At 41.1% G+C, this 15371-nt stretch overlaps 2 protein-coding genes across 2 annotated transcripts; both read right to left on the reverse strand.

Annotated features, from left to right (window-relative positions):
* Positions 1 to 17: 17 nt before the first annotated feature.
* Positions 18 to 6173, reverse strand: kif3cb (kinesin family member 3Cb). Its single transcript, XM_041060884.1, has 8 exons — positions 4770 to 6173; positions 4553 to 4654; positions 4273 to 4395; positions 3824 to 3942; positions 3390 to 3506; positions 2517 to 2631; positions 365 to 543; positions 18 to 231 (listed from the first exon to the last, which is right to left on the reverse strand). The coding sequence occupies exons 1-8, from the start codon at positions 6171 to 6173 to the stop codon at positions 81 to 83; spliced, it is 2310 nt and encodes a 769-aa protein (XP_040916818.1). The 3' UTR covers positions 18 to 80.
* Positions 6174 to 6638: 465 nt separating this feature from the next.
* On the reverse strand, positions 6639 to 13872 carry hadhab (hydroxyacyl-CoA dehydrogenase trifunctional multienzyme complex subunit alpha b). The gene is made up of 20 exons (XM_041061333.1): positions 13740 to 13872; positions 12960 to 13001; positions 12778 to 12848; positions 12563 to 12696; positions 12261 to 12399; positions 12031 to 12150; positions 11420 to 11522; positions 11119 to 11241; positions 10895 to 11013; positions 10524 to 10580; positions 10322 to 10431; positions 9914 to 10048; positions 9285 to 9456; positions 9098 to 9184; positions 8865 to 9005; positions 8617 to 8685; positions 8260 to 8455; positions 8051 to 8165; positions 7677 to 7822; positions 6639 to 7537 (listed from the first exon to the last, which is right to left on the reverse strand). The coding sequence occupies exons 1-20, from the start codon at positions 13804 to 13806 to the stop codon at positions 7392 to 7394; spliced, it is 2292 nt and encodes a 763-aa protein (XP_040917267.1). The 5' UTR covers positions 13807 to 13872; the 3' UTR covers positions 6639 to 7391.
* Positions 13873 to 15371: the final 1499 nt, after the last annotated feature.

The raw sequence follows: 15371 nt of genomic DNA on the forward strand, positions 1-15371 counted from the left end.
GATTCCCCTTAGCCAGTCTGGACTACTTGGTGCCACCTTGAACTAAGGCCAGTCCTACAGTACGGGTCTATCGACACATATCAGGGGCTTGTCTGAACTGGACCTCCCACTGGAAGATAGGCAGCAGAGGATGGTCTCTGCCTATGAGAGGGAGAGAAGCTCTGAGATCCTGATGCCAGAGTGGTGGAGGATGATGATGATGTGACGGATGCTGCTTGCGGAGCCTGATACCTGTAGACCATTAAAAAAAAAAAACAGACTGACTTATTATTAAATATCAGCTATGTTTATTTTGTGGGAAAAAAGGGAACTCTCAGCATCTGTAAGCATGTAAAACATCTGCTTTTCTCATCTGTTCTCTCACCAGGATTGGGATTTCCTGACCCGTGATGATGCAGTGGTCCTCTCTCTAATTGGACCATTCACCAGAAGATCCTGCATCAGCCTTGGAGAGAAGGCCCTCTCCAGGTGAGCTCCATTAAGGTTCAAGGTGAACATGGTTGGTGGAGACATATCTAACTCCAACAGCATTATATTCTCAGCCTATAAGAAGAGATGACAGTAAAGTTGCAGTTTTAAAAACAGAACTATATATGCAAAGGACATTTTTTGTAGGATAGCTCCCCTGTTCTCTGCTCTGCTCCCACTTGCCATGTTAATTTTTGCTGTAAATGCAAATTCAATATTTACTCTATCAGTTTCAGTTAAAACGCCCTCATTCGTTCCAGTAAATAATCAATTCCCTGCCCTTGAAAGCTTCTATGATGAAACATCTTCAGCAAATGCCAAGTTTTATTAACAGTTTTTTCATTGGCTGTTTATTGTTGGCAGTTTATAAATGGCAATGCACTGTGTAGGCTCCCTGTCACCTCCCTCCCCTTTATTTATTAGAATAGACTGCATCCTGTGCTATTATCTGAGAATAGGTGGGTTTCACGTGACGTCACGACGCAGCGGCGCGAGTGCGCCAAATTCAAATGGAGGGCCGGAAGTGTTTCAGCCGTTAGCTGACTGACAAACTGAGAATCTACCGTGTGGAAAAATGCCAAGGTTTTGTGTAGTTTACCGGTGCTCAAATCGTTCCAATGGAGAAAAAGAACTTACCGAACAACGCCGTAAAAGGTGGATCTTAAACCTACGTCTGCGGTCGGGAGGAGCACTCTGCTAATGCCCGTGTCTGCAGTGACCACTTCGTCAAAGGTATGTTAGCTAGCTAACTTGGTTTTTGTGGCTGTGTTTATATCATTAGGTTGTCACTTAATGCTCATTCACATAGTAACAATTTGCTAAAAAAGTTGCCGGTAGTCTAATAGAGCTGTGTTGATCAAATCGATTCTCCTATTCTTAATCGGTTCTCAAGATCGATTCGTACGTGTTCGCATACGAACTCGCGTCATCGAATTCACGCATGCGCGCGTGGTGTGACGCTACCAAACAATGAACATGGCGTCAGCACGTAAGCGTTGAATGCAGTAAGCACTGCTTACTGTCCGACGTAATTTAGTAATGCCCAAGCTTTTTTTTTATTTTTAACGTTAACTAAGCATTGCTTACTGTCCGACGAGCGTCGGAACGTGCGTGAATTCGATGACGCGAATTCGTACGCGAGCACGTACGTATCGATCTTTAGAATATAAAATGAGAATCAATTCAGAATAGAATCGATTTTATCAACACAGCTCTATAGTCTAATATGGACTTCACTGGGACGTTTTAGGCTGCCCTAGCGTTTTAGAGGACGTTGACTCAGTAGTCCAAATGCTATTTTGCTGTCATGTCATACAGTCATACAAATAAACCCCCTTGTATCCCTGTAAGATGGGTTTGTTTACATTATAGCCGCTAATGCTAGCTGCTAGCTATACATAACCAGCATAAGAATAAACACTCACCCTGGCGAAGACCAAACGATAATCGTCTTGGAGCCGTTTGGTAACAAGGTTGTGGGCCCACCTGCTTATAAAAAAGTTATATGCCTCCAGGCTTTTGTAGGCTTTCATTTGCTTTTTCGTATAATAAGAGGTCTGAAGTACGAGGTAATTGGCGATCTCAACAGCCTCGATTGTCGGCAACCCTTTAACGTCCGTTGAAAACTCGCTCATCTTCATGAGGTACGGGTCAAGTCCAACATATTGTTTGATTAATTGTGTGTATCTCTGTCTCGACACGGGATCTAAACCCGTACAATCGGACTCCCTGCTAATATTTCCTCCATTGGCTTTGACATGTAACTTACTTCCTGCCCTCCATATAAAATCGCTCCGTCTACGTGCGTCATCATGATCACGTGACTGAAACCCAGCTATTTTCTGATTTGTGGCATTACACTGATTATTCACTAGCAAAAGATGCAACAGTTTAGGCTGTGAATGGTTACCATGGCTACAACCATCTTCACAACCTCCAGCACAGAAGGCGTCTTTGAACATGGAAATATGGTGCGTAAGATCAATATTTCACATGTCTATCTCTGCCGTACGTTTCACGACTGTCCTCGTGAATGTCCAAGCACTGACCTGGTATCTAGATGGGGCCCCAGTTGCTGTGGCAACAGCCATCTGTGCATATTGACTGATTGGCCTCTTGTATCCCACAGCAGAGAGAGGCCTTCTCTTGACCTGAGTGGGTGCACTGGGATAGAGACGTGGGAAAGGAAAAGTTTGGATTCAGGTAAATACTTTGTCTAAATCTCTCCTATTAGCTTCCTTGTGCCATGTTGTTTAAAAAGAAAGAAAAAAAGAATCAAGGAGGCCAAGGTGTCTGGGTTCCTTTGTAGAAAAAAAATATATGTCTGTTTCTTGGAAAGGCAGAATACATAAATTATCTATAGCATGTAAGGTTAGAGTCTGTCAGTGTGAGGCTGACACTGGTTGGAAAAATTCTGACTTTGTCGTCCCCTGGTGGTAGCATCTCACAACAATGCAAAAACTTTGAAAAATGCTATGATCAGATAAAATGTTTACAAACGTAAACTCTGTTGTATCACCTATCTGTGACTTTTCTTAATGATCTTTTAGTGAATTTATTTTTTGCCATGCAAACTTTTCTTCAGTGAACCTTATCTACTTATACTTCTGTTACTGATTTCCCACATTTCACAGAAAGCTTAGAGAAGGAATGTGCAGGTGCATTCAGGTGTGGCAAATGGAGGTCACAAGAACTGTAACAGCTGCAATGAAGTGAATGTTTTTTCCAGTGGTAAAGAGGGAATATTTGCACATTTAACACCTTACAAAATATACTAGAATATACAGATTCTTTGCATTACAGTCTTAGTAGATAGTTGTATTTTTCAGTGCTGATTTACAATTAGATTTGAGGGTTTCTATCTCTCTTCAGCATATCACTTACAGTATCTCATGTCAACTTTGTGAAATCAATTCACTGACCTCTCCGATGGAATGACCGGTTGGAGTCTCCACTGATCCTCCTCACTGTCAAAGTGCAGCCTGTTCATAATCTTGTTCTTTTCCTCAGGAGGTATAAAATTCTCAATTAAGAGATATCTGCAATATGCAATACAAGTATGTGTCAGCTGAGGTCTCCCCAAGCTTTTCATCAATACCACAAAAAATACATGAAAAAAACAATTTCTACAGAATGAGACACATTAATAATATTCCAGTGTACAGTACAACCGTAGTTAATAGAATATTAAAAGCGCTGTTTATTGCATTTACTGTATATAATCCTGGATACAAGCAAACAGGCTTGAAATATTTGCGTGATGACTGTGAATACAGCAAGCTTGAAGAAGCAAGGCCATGTGAAATGTGTTGTTGGTGTGAATATGTGCAACATGTACTAAATGTAATGCACTTACTTGTACTTGAGTTCTCTGGTTAGCTCATTCTGTGTCTGTTCAAGCTCCTGTCTGGTCATGATGTGTTCATCAATGACATCTTTCATCTCCCCCTTCACCACCTGTAGTTTGGCATACAACTGTACAGTACAGGGACATATTAACTGCTAGCGTCACTAAAGCATAGTAGATAAATGTCTGCATTAAAATTGCACAAATGGCCTAAATCAAGATACAAGTAGAAAAATGTTGTCTGCCAACCAGAAATGATCAATTAAATTATTCCTAAACACCAGAAAGCAAAAGATCTGTCCAGAGAAAGCTAGACTCATAAGTGCTACCTCTCCTGGTAACATCTGTCTTAAAAAACAAAAGGATACCTACTTGCAAATAAGATTAACTGATAAAATAATGGTTAACTGCTTTTGTGATAATGACATTGGAACACATCAGCGGGTGAGTCATCTTACCCTCTTCAGCTTCTTTGTCTTTAGTTCCACCTCCTGCTGCAGGGAGGAGAATGTTTCTTTCATTTCTAAAGTCTCCTCATCCTGCAGCATCATCTGCTGCTGGATCTCCCTCTCTCGTCTTATCTGCAAATCAAAGACAAAACATTTAGCTCAGTTAAAGCTGAATGCACCCTTTAAAATGTCAAGTCAGGTTCCAGACATCTTTGTGTGTGAGTTCAGAAAGCCAGTAATTGCATTTGAAAAAAATTAATCTTTATTGTTTTTATAAACTACAGATTACCTGTTCTGCAATCTCTTGCCTCTTCAGCTCCAGCATTTTTTGTTGTTCATTGGTGTGATCAATTACAGTCTTTCCTCCAATTAACAGTTTGCTCTCCATAGTCTGTGAACAAAGACAGTCAATTAATTATTCATGCAGTTTTGTTTTTGTTCCACCAGAGTCACATTCATCAGACACTGCCCTGTTTAATAACAAAGCATGCGATCCTCAGCAGTACCTTATATTTCTCTATGATCTTCTCCAAAGCATCTTGATCCCACTGCATGTCCTCCACACTTTTTCTGTGTTCGCTCAGGGGCCTGAACTTCTCACAGCTTCCCTGGCAGGTCAGGCTCTTGGGGATGTCACCTCCCTCTTTCATGTAATCTTTCACATCTGATTCCTCCTGAACAGCCTTCCAAACCTCTGCATCCCTCTCTTTAAGGATCTCCTCGTCCATACCAGCCATACTTTTACTCAGTCTTTTACTGTTCCTTCTCCTCCTCCTCTCCTTTGCAAGCATCCCTTGCTCCTCCAGCTGGGCTTTCAAGCGTGCAATCTCCTCCTGAAACTCCCTCAGCAGGGCATCTTTGGGGTCCTCATTAATCCGAGGTTTGTTCTTAATGTTCTTGGCTCTGCTGGCATACCTGAGCGTGGCCAGGGATTCATCGAAATTCTTGTGCGAGGGTCCCACTGTTGCTATCATGACAGTCTTTGCATTGCCACCCAGTGAGTCCTGGAGCAAGCGGGTCAGTTTGGAGTCTCTGTATGGGATGTGGGTGCTCTTCCCATCCACCAGAGCTGAAATCACATTCCCCAGTGCTGAGAGAGACAGGTTGATTTTGGCTGCTTCCTTCAGTTGCTTCCCTTTAGCGCCTGTCTTCCTCTGGCGCTCGCTGCCTGCCAGGTCGACCATGTTCAGCTTCCCAACACGGATGTGGTCCTCACCATCTGGCCCTACTTCACTGCACTCCACAGTTATGACAAAAATTGCATGAGACCGGGAGCTGCGTTCATTCATGTTAGTGAACCCCACAGACCTGGACTGGTTGCCTATGTTCATCACATGTTCGATCTCGGTGGTATTCTTTGTCACCACTGAGGACAAATCTTTCACATAAACTCCAAAGTCTGGGTTTTCCTTAAGCTGAAGTTTCTTGTTGTTATCTTTGCACAGCAGGTCTCTGACCTCCTCCTGGTAGATCTCAAGGTATGATGACCTCACCAGGTACTTCTGATTCTGGCTTCTGGATATTTGTGTGAAAATGTGGTGAAATGAGTTTGGTATAACCCCTCTGCTCTCTGGGTCGTTTGAACCCCCTTGCATGGTGTGTGTTTTACCTGTCCCGGTTTGTCCATAGGCGAACACGGTCCCATTGAAGCCTTGCAGCACGGACTCCACGAGAGGTCTCACCGCATCATCATAAATTTCGCTTTGTTTTGAATCCCAGCCGTACACAGAGTCAAACGTGAACACTTTCATCGGCTCATCAGGTGGTGCCTTCGGGTTAATGACGGTGATCTGCCCCAGTTTGTCATCAATCTCCAAAATGTTTTCGCAATCCGCTATCTTCTCACTCCTGCTGAATGGCCGGCAGCGGACCACCACCCTGACCGCCTCGCAGTTTTTGGTTTTAGACATTTCGGTCAAAAATCAAAAAGCATAACTGTCCTCACCACGTTAAAAAGCCATCATCTCGGGCGGCGGCCACGATATTGCGCCTTTCCTTCTCCATACAGGTGCAACCGGGAGCGTCAGGCAGACAGACACACCTCATGTGAGCCAGTCTGAGCCGCTTTTCTCACCCACATGAACCCCCGTCTCCTCCGCCCTGAGCATCCCTCGGAAAAGGATGCGATGTCACAAGATGTTAAAAGGATGCTGCTGAAGAAAAACACCCCGGCAGCCCGGCCCAGCCCACACAGCCTCCCCGCGGTACACACCCTGCTCTGCGGACAATGGAAATCAGACATGTGACCTGCGCAGCGAATTGGATTTGAGCAAACCTTCGCATGCTCCACAGCTATGGTCTAATTCCGTAATCGTGATAAATTACCCTCTAACTGGCACGTGAACGCACCTAGAGAGTCAAAAAAACAGGTACGATTCAATAACAAAAACATTTTTATTCAAGCTTCACATTTACATCACCGTTCAAACCAGGCCAGAAAATCTTTAATGTACAAAAAAAAAAAGAAAGACACTTGCTGATGCATACTGGTAGACATTCATCAGTAATGAAAAATTAATTTGCCAGTTGGAAAATATTTTAATTTTTTTGCCTCTACAGTGTCTTTACATATGCAATGTGTGAATAATTAGGCTTCATATGCTTCTTAATCTATACACCATCAAGTAAATCAATAATGTTAAAGTTAAAGAATAAAAAAAACATCATCAATTTTTGCTGATATCATACCCTCAGTTGTCAGATTATTAAAACTAATGCGGTCTACTGTAATACAACAGTCTTGCAATGAAAGCTACCTTCATGAAGGTTATAATGATCAGTTTATACATATATATTATTAATTCCACTGTTTGATCATTTTGGAGCCCTTTGTGCACTCTGTGTATATCAGCAATGGTAGACTAAATGACAAAAACACCTCTATGCTAATGCAGTACTGCACCACAAGCCTCCAAAATCATCATACAGTTGAAACTTTCAACACTTAACATTGCAATCTTCATGAAGACAGCATTTATTGCAGGGCATCAGTTTCTGCTAGGTGTACTTAATAAACTGACAACTGAGCATATATTCATGTATGTCTGCCTCCACTCATAGAAATGTTTCTACATTCTAGTGGCAGGCGAGAGTTTTATTATTAGCTACTGGCACACGTGGTGAGTCGGTCACTTGTGAAATTTCTTGCTGGGATCCTTTGCATGATCCAGAAGGAGCTGGCAAGGTGTGAACTGATTTCCGTAGACAGCTTCATATGTCCTCATCTTCTCCACCAGTTTGCCAGCACCAAAGGTGTCCACAAAACGGAAAGGTCCTGGAAGAGAGCGAGATATTAGATTAGATTTCAAATTATCATGAAACATGAAAAGAGACCCTTTAGGGAGGTAATACTCTGAGCATACAGACACCGAGCATAAGCTGCTCAGATGACTATGACTAAGGTTAAAACTGACCTCCGAGGAAGGGAGGGAATCCCAGCCCAAACACAGCCCCGATGTCTCCTTCCAGAGGGTTGTTCAGGATACCCTCTTGCAAACACAGCACGGCCTCGTTGACAAATCGAGAAACAAGCCTGTACTGCACATCAGAGTCTGATGAACTGTAAAAACATTCACAAGTAAGAACAGAGCATTTCAGTGGTTTAACAGGTTAAAATTTAACATTAGTAATATATCAAAAGCTCAGTAGGTTTTGTGTATTTAAAAAGAAAAAAACTGAAAATTTTTGACAAAATGTAAGTTAAAAGAATGTATTATGAAATAGTAATTTTGTATAAGATGAGGTGAGTAGTGACTTAAACTGCTGCATTGGTCCAGTGTCAGCTTACACAGAGGGATTTGGTGTCATCTTGTATTTCTCAAGGATGTCTCCAATATCTGGGTTGACATCTTTGGACTTTAGTCCTGGCTGGTAGATGTAGCAACCCTTTCCTGATTTGCGACCTTGAGGGGAAATAAAAGTGAGGATTAAATACTTATATAGTGAAGAACTTCATCCAACTAAAAGTAAGGCACAATTCAGTGTGACCACCCATACCCTTAAATCCCATGTCCACCATGGTTTTCAGAACATCCACATTTCCACCGCCAAAGCGAGAGCCGAAAGCTTTGCCCAGATCCTCTGCCACGTGGGCGGCTACGTCAATACCAACTTCATCAGCCAGTGTGGCTGCACCCACAGGGAACCCGAAGCTCGTGGTGAGTGCATCTAACTTCTTGGGGTCAACCCCTTCCTTTAAGTGCACAGTGGATTAATTAACACTAGGCATACAGAATGTATAACAGCTATCTTTAAGTAATGAATATGCTTTGCTCAAGTGAACTGACTCTGTCCATCTTGGTACATAACAAACCCAGTATCCACAGCAACAGTTTGTACTGTAATACCACTAACCTGAAGAACTCGTACAGCTTCAGCCAACATTGGAGCCAAACACCTTGTCGTGTAGAATCCAGGTCCATCCTGCAAAGACATTTGTGTAATATATGACTGCAGTGCAGTTAAACTGTATTAACACAAGCTACTACTGTGATAAATATTTTTGCTGAATCACATTCAGTGTCTTACAGCTCCACTGTTGGTCATTTGATGTCTTTTAGACATTTCATTGTGAATATTTTAAACATGACACTAAAACTCACCCCAACAACTATGATGACTTTGCCCTGCTTCAGGCCGACTGCTACAGCAGAGGCCGTAGTGTCCTTTGACGTCTGGTCAGTGGTTATAATCTCCAGAAGCTGCATCTTGTCGACTGGAGAGAAGTAGTGCATTCCAATCACCTATGGATACAGAGACAATATTCAGCAACACTGTCTCTTTGAAGTTAGAAGCAGAAAAGGATTTTTAAATGACAAAGCTCCGAAGTACAGACCTTGTCTGGTCTCTTGCTGGCAGCAGCGATTTCCTTGATGGGTAGAGCAGATGTATTGCTGGCAAATATGCAGTGAGGGGGGACCACCTGCAGGCAAATGTTTGTTAGCTCAAAGTCACAGCTAAACTATGTGACTATTATGAGTACATTCTCTTTGTAGCACAGGCCTCTTTTCAGTCACACTTACAGCCTCCACCTCCTTCAGGACTGCATGCTTGATGTTAATGTCTTCAAACACAGCTTCAATAACCATGTCAGCCTTGTCAAAGCCGCTGTAGTCCAGCTGGCCGGTCAAGTTGGACAGTGTGGAGTCCCTCTGAAATGACGTGATGCTCTTTTTTTTGGTCTTGTCATTGAGCCTTGTTAGAAATAAAATTCGAATGATTCATCACTGTACAGACACACGCATTTCATTGTCCAACACATTTATCCTACAAAATGTACAACTACTTTCAAATACCATATTTTAAAGAAGATTTGAAAGCTTTAGGTTCATTAGACCTGTAACTGTATCTACCACATTTAAAGCCTTTTTTTAAAAACATAAGGCCCTACTGTAACAATGCAAGAACAACAACACGAGCAAAGCAGAAGGTCTCGGCTTCACAGACTACGTGGGCGTCTCCAAGCACACCTGCTGTTTTGATTCTTGTAGGTGAAGCAGCTCAAAGTGTAAAAGGGCTAGCTGAAGTGAAATATGACCACATAAATCTGCTGCAATTTTTTTCCCCATTCTACTACCCATCATACTGTGAAATCAATAACAAAAGCATTTTTTTTAGATTTTTTAGGCCAAATCATCCTTAGAGAACTCACCCTTTGTAAACCTGCTGCTCTCCCCTGGCCAGTCCAGCCACAGTGGTGTCCTTCAGGATTGTGTGTACACCTTTGTCCACAGTCACCTGGGCAATACCTGCCCCCATCAGACCTGCTCCCAAGATGGCAAGAGTCCTAGTGATAAATAACAAAGACAGAAAATATATTTACTACCTAAAAAAGAAATGGAGAATAGTAAATAACAGGAAGTCTGATCCTAAGACTCTCATACTTCCTTCAGACCAGCAAAGCAAAGACGCAAGATAAGTGTTTGACGTCTGTGTTGATATATCAACATGAGTACCAGACACTGTCTTGCAAGTATTAAACCATGACCAAATCAACTGGTCTGGAAGCGCATGTCCACATCACACACAAGATCTGTATGTGAAAGTGATGTACACTCACTTCACTTCTCTCTGTGGCGTTCCAAAGCGGTTCTTCTTGCACGCAACTTGGCCGTGGTAGAGACCAATCAGGGCCCCTGATTCTGAGGTTTTAGCCAACTGACCGAAATTCTGTGACAAGAATGGAAATTGGTGATGTTCAACTACACAAGGCACTACTGTGAATACTAAATTTGTCTGTGATATAGGCCAACAACATATACCTGAGACTCAGCTAAATATCCAGAAACAGGGCCTTGTTCTACTCCAGTCTTCACACACTGAGAGGAGAAAATGTCAACAAATGACAGTTAAATTTCGATTCATGATAAATATGAGACCAAATTTCTAACAACATTCTACGATTACTGACAAAGTAGAGAAGACAAAAGAGACATGAAGTCTACAACAGGTTTTCTCACACCAGTTATTCACATCTGACAAGCTTTGGCAAGTAAATTAAACATAAATTTAAAGCAGGCATTCATTATTTCTCTGTCAATTGAATAATCACTTAAATAGTATTTAACTACTGCCATCCAGATAGTCAAATATAGCTGTACAAAGTTTTTACTCAGAACGAGCTTTTACTTACTTCAATGATTTTCAGGGGTGCTGGATAAAGTCCCTTGGTTTGCTTCATAACTTTACCATGGACAGTTTTGTAAATTTGATTCTGCACAAACCCAAGGCTCATAATGTAGTCTTGAATTTCTATGGAAAAAGAACATCAACTCTTTAATGTAGTATTTCTTTTAATCAGTGATGAAACTAACTCATGTGACTACAAAGAGCCTCAGCAAATGCAGCACAACTTACTCTGCATTGTGCCTTTCTCTTTGCGGAGAGCGATCTTCTTGTTGACGATTCCTCTGGCACATTCAATGGCAACTTCCTCGAGGTAGTCTATTGTTCTTTCCTCTGGACTCTTCAGTCCAGGTCCTAGAATACAAGCAGAAATAACACACAAAAAAATCATTATTAATCTTAATTTCATCCTAAATACCAGCTCATGCACAATCCTATACACAAAGTGTACAGACCACAACTTTATACTTACTAATACCAATACCAGTTTGAAGCAGTTTTTCCGTTATGTTAGTCAAGATAGCTGTTTTACCTAGAGGGTCTACGAGTTGGTCGACGAGCCCCATCTTCTTGGCTTTATCTGCTCGGATATTTCTTCCCGTTAGCATCATGTCAAAGGCACTGGGTAGACCAACCTAAAATTAAAACAACATATGTAAGAATGAATTATTATCAATATTAAGAAAGTGTTGTAATGTTTATGGTACATAAGAAAGATGCACAAATGTGATATTTTTTCAAGCTCTGAACATATGTTATGCTTAGTCATAATCCTGAGCTTTGAAGGACGGGGTTGCTGGAAAGTAAACGTGATGGGCAGGGGGTCATAATCTGTGTGTGGGGCCTTAAAGATGCTTGTAAACATCTTAAACCAATTATGAGCATTAAGCAGATTATTCTGCATTATAGTGTAGCTATCTGAGGTCTGATGCAACTACCATGTTATAACTATTATAGGATGCTTTCACAGACCATGCTTTGAATCATCCTGTACACTATCTGATCTTACTGTATGGTTTTTGTATTTATAACACTTAAACCGTGCAGCAATCTCCAAGAGGCACACACACATATTTTTGCATAAAAAAACAGGAAGGAATTAGAAATGCACAGAAATTCTTCAAATAGAATTTCAGTACTAACCATTTTGGGGAGTCTCTGCGTACCACCAGCTCCCGGTAAAAGACCCAGCATTACTTCAGGAGTACCAAGAACTGTTTTCTTGCTCTTTGTTGCAATTCTGTACTGGCAGGCAATGGCAAACTGAAATACAAAACGAACCCATTAAATAATACATAATTATCAATCATTCTATTCAAATATTTCCAACAAAGTCAAACATATAGTTGGTTGCTGAAATAGTTTTTGTTTACCTCTAGGCCTCCTCCTAAGCAGGAGCCATTGATGGCAGCAACAACAGGCTTTGGAGATTTTTCAATCTGGTCAAACATCTTCTGCCCTTCTTGAGAAAGTTTGGTGACCTCCTCTACATTGCTGCAGGCCTGGATCATACTTTAACAAATGTAGAGTGTATAATAAGAAATCCACAAAATCCAAGACATGACAAACCTCTGTGACATATCATTCAGAGACACAGAGGATCTGAATGTTAAGGATACATAAAATAAGATGAGCTAATTTTTTGTTGTTTCAGACAATTAACAAAATGACTTACTTAATATCAGCTCCTGCAATGAAGCACCCGGGCTTTGAGGAGATGAGAACAGCACTTTTAACAACATCATTAGCCCACACTTCATTCATAACTTCTGCCATCTCCTTTTGCATTTGGATTGACAGGGTGTTGACCTGGAAGGAGAAATGACCGTTAGGTCCACATTTCACCCCAGACGTGAAAACTGTCACATTCATTTTTTTATGAGCTCACACCTTAGAGTTTGGGTCATTGATCCGTACAACAGCAACATCGCCCTTGACTTCATAGTTCACATGTGTACGGGCTAAAAATAGAGAGGAGAGATAATGTACAGTGAAAACACAATTGTGTCACAGGACAGGGTGACCTATTTTTAAACATATTCTATTTAAATGTGTAGTGATTTTGGAATTACCTAGCATGGCAGGAGCTACTGAGAAGGTGCGAAAATTACTGCCTGAAAAAAAGGAAAAGAAAAAAGAGTAAACAATATAAAATTACAACCATTGTCTTAAACTGCTTTATAAGTCATCCAATCTGCAGCACATAAAAAAAGCACTAAAAACTGAATCCACAAAAAATGTCCCCGTACAACATATATATGACATGCACATGAGACGTGCACATAATATTGCTATGACCTCAGATGGTCTCGGCCATGCTGTGCAATCCAGTGGAAAATGACCCTTCACCTAGATTCCCCGCCTACCACGGAGACAGAAAGTGGCCATCACAATGGCGAATGAATGGCACAAGTCTTCAAATCCTTATCTAAACCGTCTAAAGCCTGTCTAAACTGCGGTGACAGGGACATTTTACAGGCAAAAGTGAAAGCAGACAATTTGATTTCAACCTTTTATTTTAAGAGCCACCCCCCTCCCTCCCTCCCTGACTTACATGATTCCGTAGCAGCTGACTAGTACAGATAATAAGTTTACACTTAACTTCGCTCGCAAAAACAAAGCGTTCTACTTCTTAACAAAACTTTCACTGACATATATGTTTGCTGAAAAAACAATACTATCGTGTTTTATGATGCACCACCACACATTTCTGCATAGCATTCCTCGGAGCTAATAGCTACTCTAACAAGCTAATCACCCCTCTGCGGCACTCGGCAAACCCCGTATTTCCAGGATCATTCAACGCGCTGCTTTTCTTTATGTTTTACAATTTAAACACGTGCAGTTTTTACCTATGCAGAGAGCATATCTCCTTGATGTCAATCTTGAAAGAACACCAAGGGCTCGAACACCAGCCATGTTGGGAGCGGAGGTCAGTCAGCAGAGTCTGAAGTGAAGCTAACTAGCTCGCTGTCAAGTGTGCTATCATGGGTAAGAAAGCAGGATTGGTGACTCTATGCCACTTCCTGAAAACCAGATCAATCGGACTAGACGCTGATTGGCGCTCATTGAAACTGCCCGCACACCATTGGCTGATTCTGAGGGACTCGCAGCTCATTGGACGTTCAAGGACAACAAAACGGTTCTCAACACGGCCACTTCCTTAACATGCCATGAAATGAAAAATATTTTTAGTTATAAATTCCCTGTGTTATTGAAATTATTTTTAAAGAATATATATTTTTTCAGTTAAGTATGCGACACTGTTGCCGTTTCAAATGTGCCGTAAAAATTATTATTACACTGAATGAATGCAACAGCATCATGCTTCCACACGGCGGAGGTAGAAATCAGATCTTCAATCAGGTCTTCAGTTAATGAGCCTTCATCCACGAATTTTTGGGGGAAAAAAAGGTTTCATTCATCCTTAACTTTCACTTACCTGATTTTGCATTGATTTAGGGCAAATAATTTCCATATAAATGAAAGTTTGAAAAGGTGAAGCCTTGCTTTACATCCATCTGTAACTATAGGGATTCTCAAAATAAAAAAAAGAGCTGCTGTGGGGGCATATGATTTGTACCATAGTATTTTGTATATATGTATTATTTTTTTTCAACCTTTAGTAACCTTAGTAACCTCAATAAATAAACTTTAGTTATATTCACAGCAAACTCTTTCTCACTACATAAAGCAGAAAAAGATTTAAGAAAAGTCTGAAAAGTGAACTAAAATTCGAGTCGCAAAACATATAACCATCTCCCATCAGATTACTTTTTTTCTGACCCTTTTCAGTCAAAGACTGTTTGTCCCTGAACCTTCTGTCCAGTGACACCTGGCACCTGAGTGACCTTTACTCCATATTGAGCACAGCGCAAAGGTGACACCCCGTGTACAAACTGGTGAACTACATTGCATGGACTTCTCTTTGGGAAATGGCACCTAGACATACACTATACACGGGGTGCAATGTAGCTGCTTTAATGTTGAACGTCCATGAAGTTTCTTCAGGTTTTAGATTGGACAGAGATAGTTACAGACTGATGATAAAACTCAATTCCTTTTAGTAATATGGCCATTCATCACCAGCAGCACTTTGCATTGTTTTGCATTTTTTTTAGGTAGAGGTTCAAAGCGTATAAGACTCCATGTAAAATGAACATATCTCTCTGCTGCCTCAAATGAAAACACCAACTGTGGCGAAACAAATGTTCCCAGGAGTTGTTGGGCTCTTGTGCAGTGGTGGACGAAGTAATGGCATATTTTACTTAATTATAAGTAGCAAGTGTTATACCATTAATAATTATCATCTGATTAGAATTACTGAAGCAGCACTAGTGAAAATGCACCACAGGCATTTTTGATCTTCAAACTAGTAACTATGTCTTTAGAATAAATGTAGTGGAATAATCGGTACAACATTTTCCTGTAAAATGTACACGAGTAGTATTTTAGAGTAATGTGAAATGAAAGTGCCTCAATAT

This window comes from Toxotes jaculatrix, chromosome 17 (genome assembly GCF_017976425.1).
Source record: "Toxotes jaculatrix isolate fToxJac2 chromosome 17, fToxJac2.pri, whole genome shotgun sequence".
NCBI lineage: Eukaryota > Metazoa > Chordata > Actinopteri > Toxotidae > Toxotes > Toxotes jaculatrix.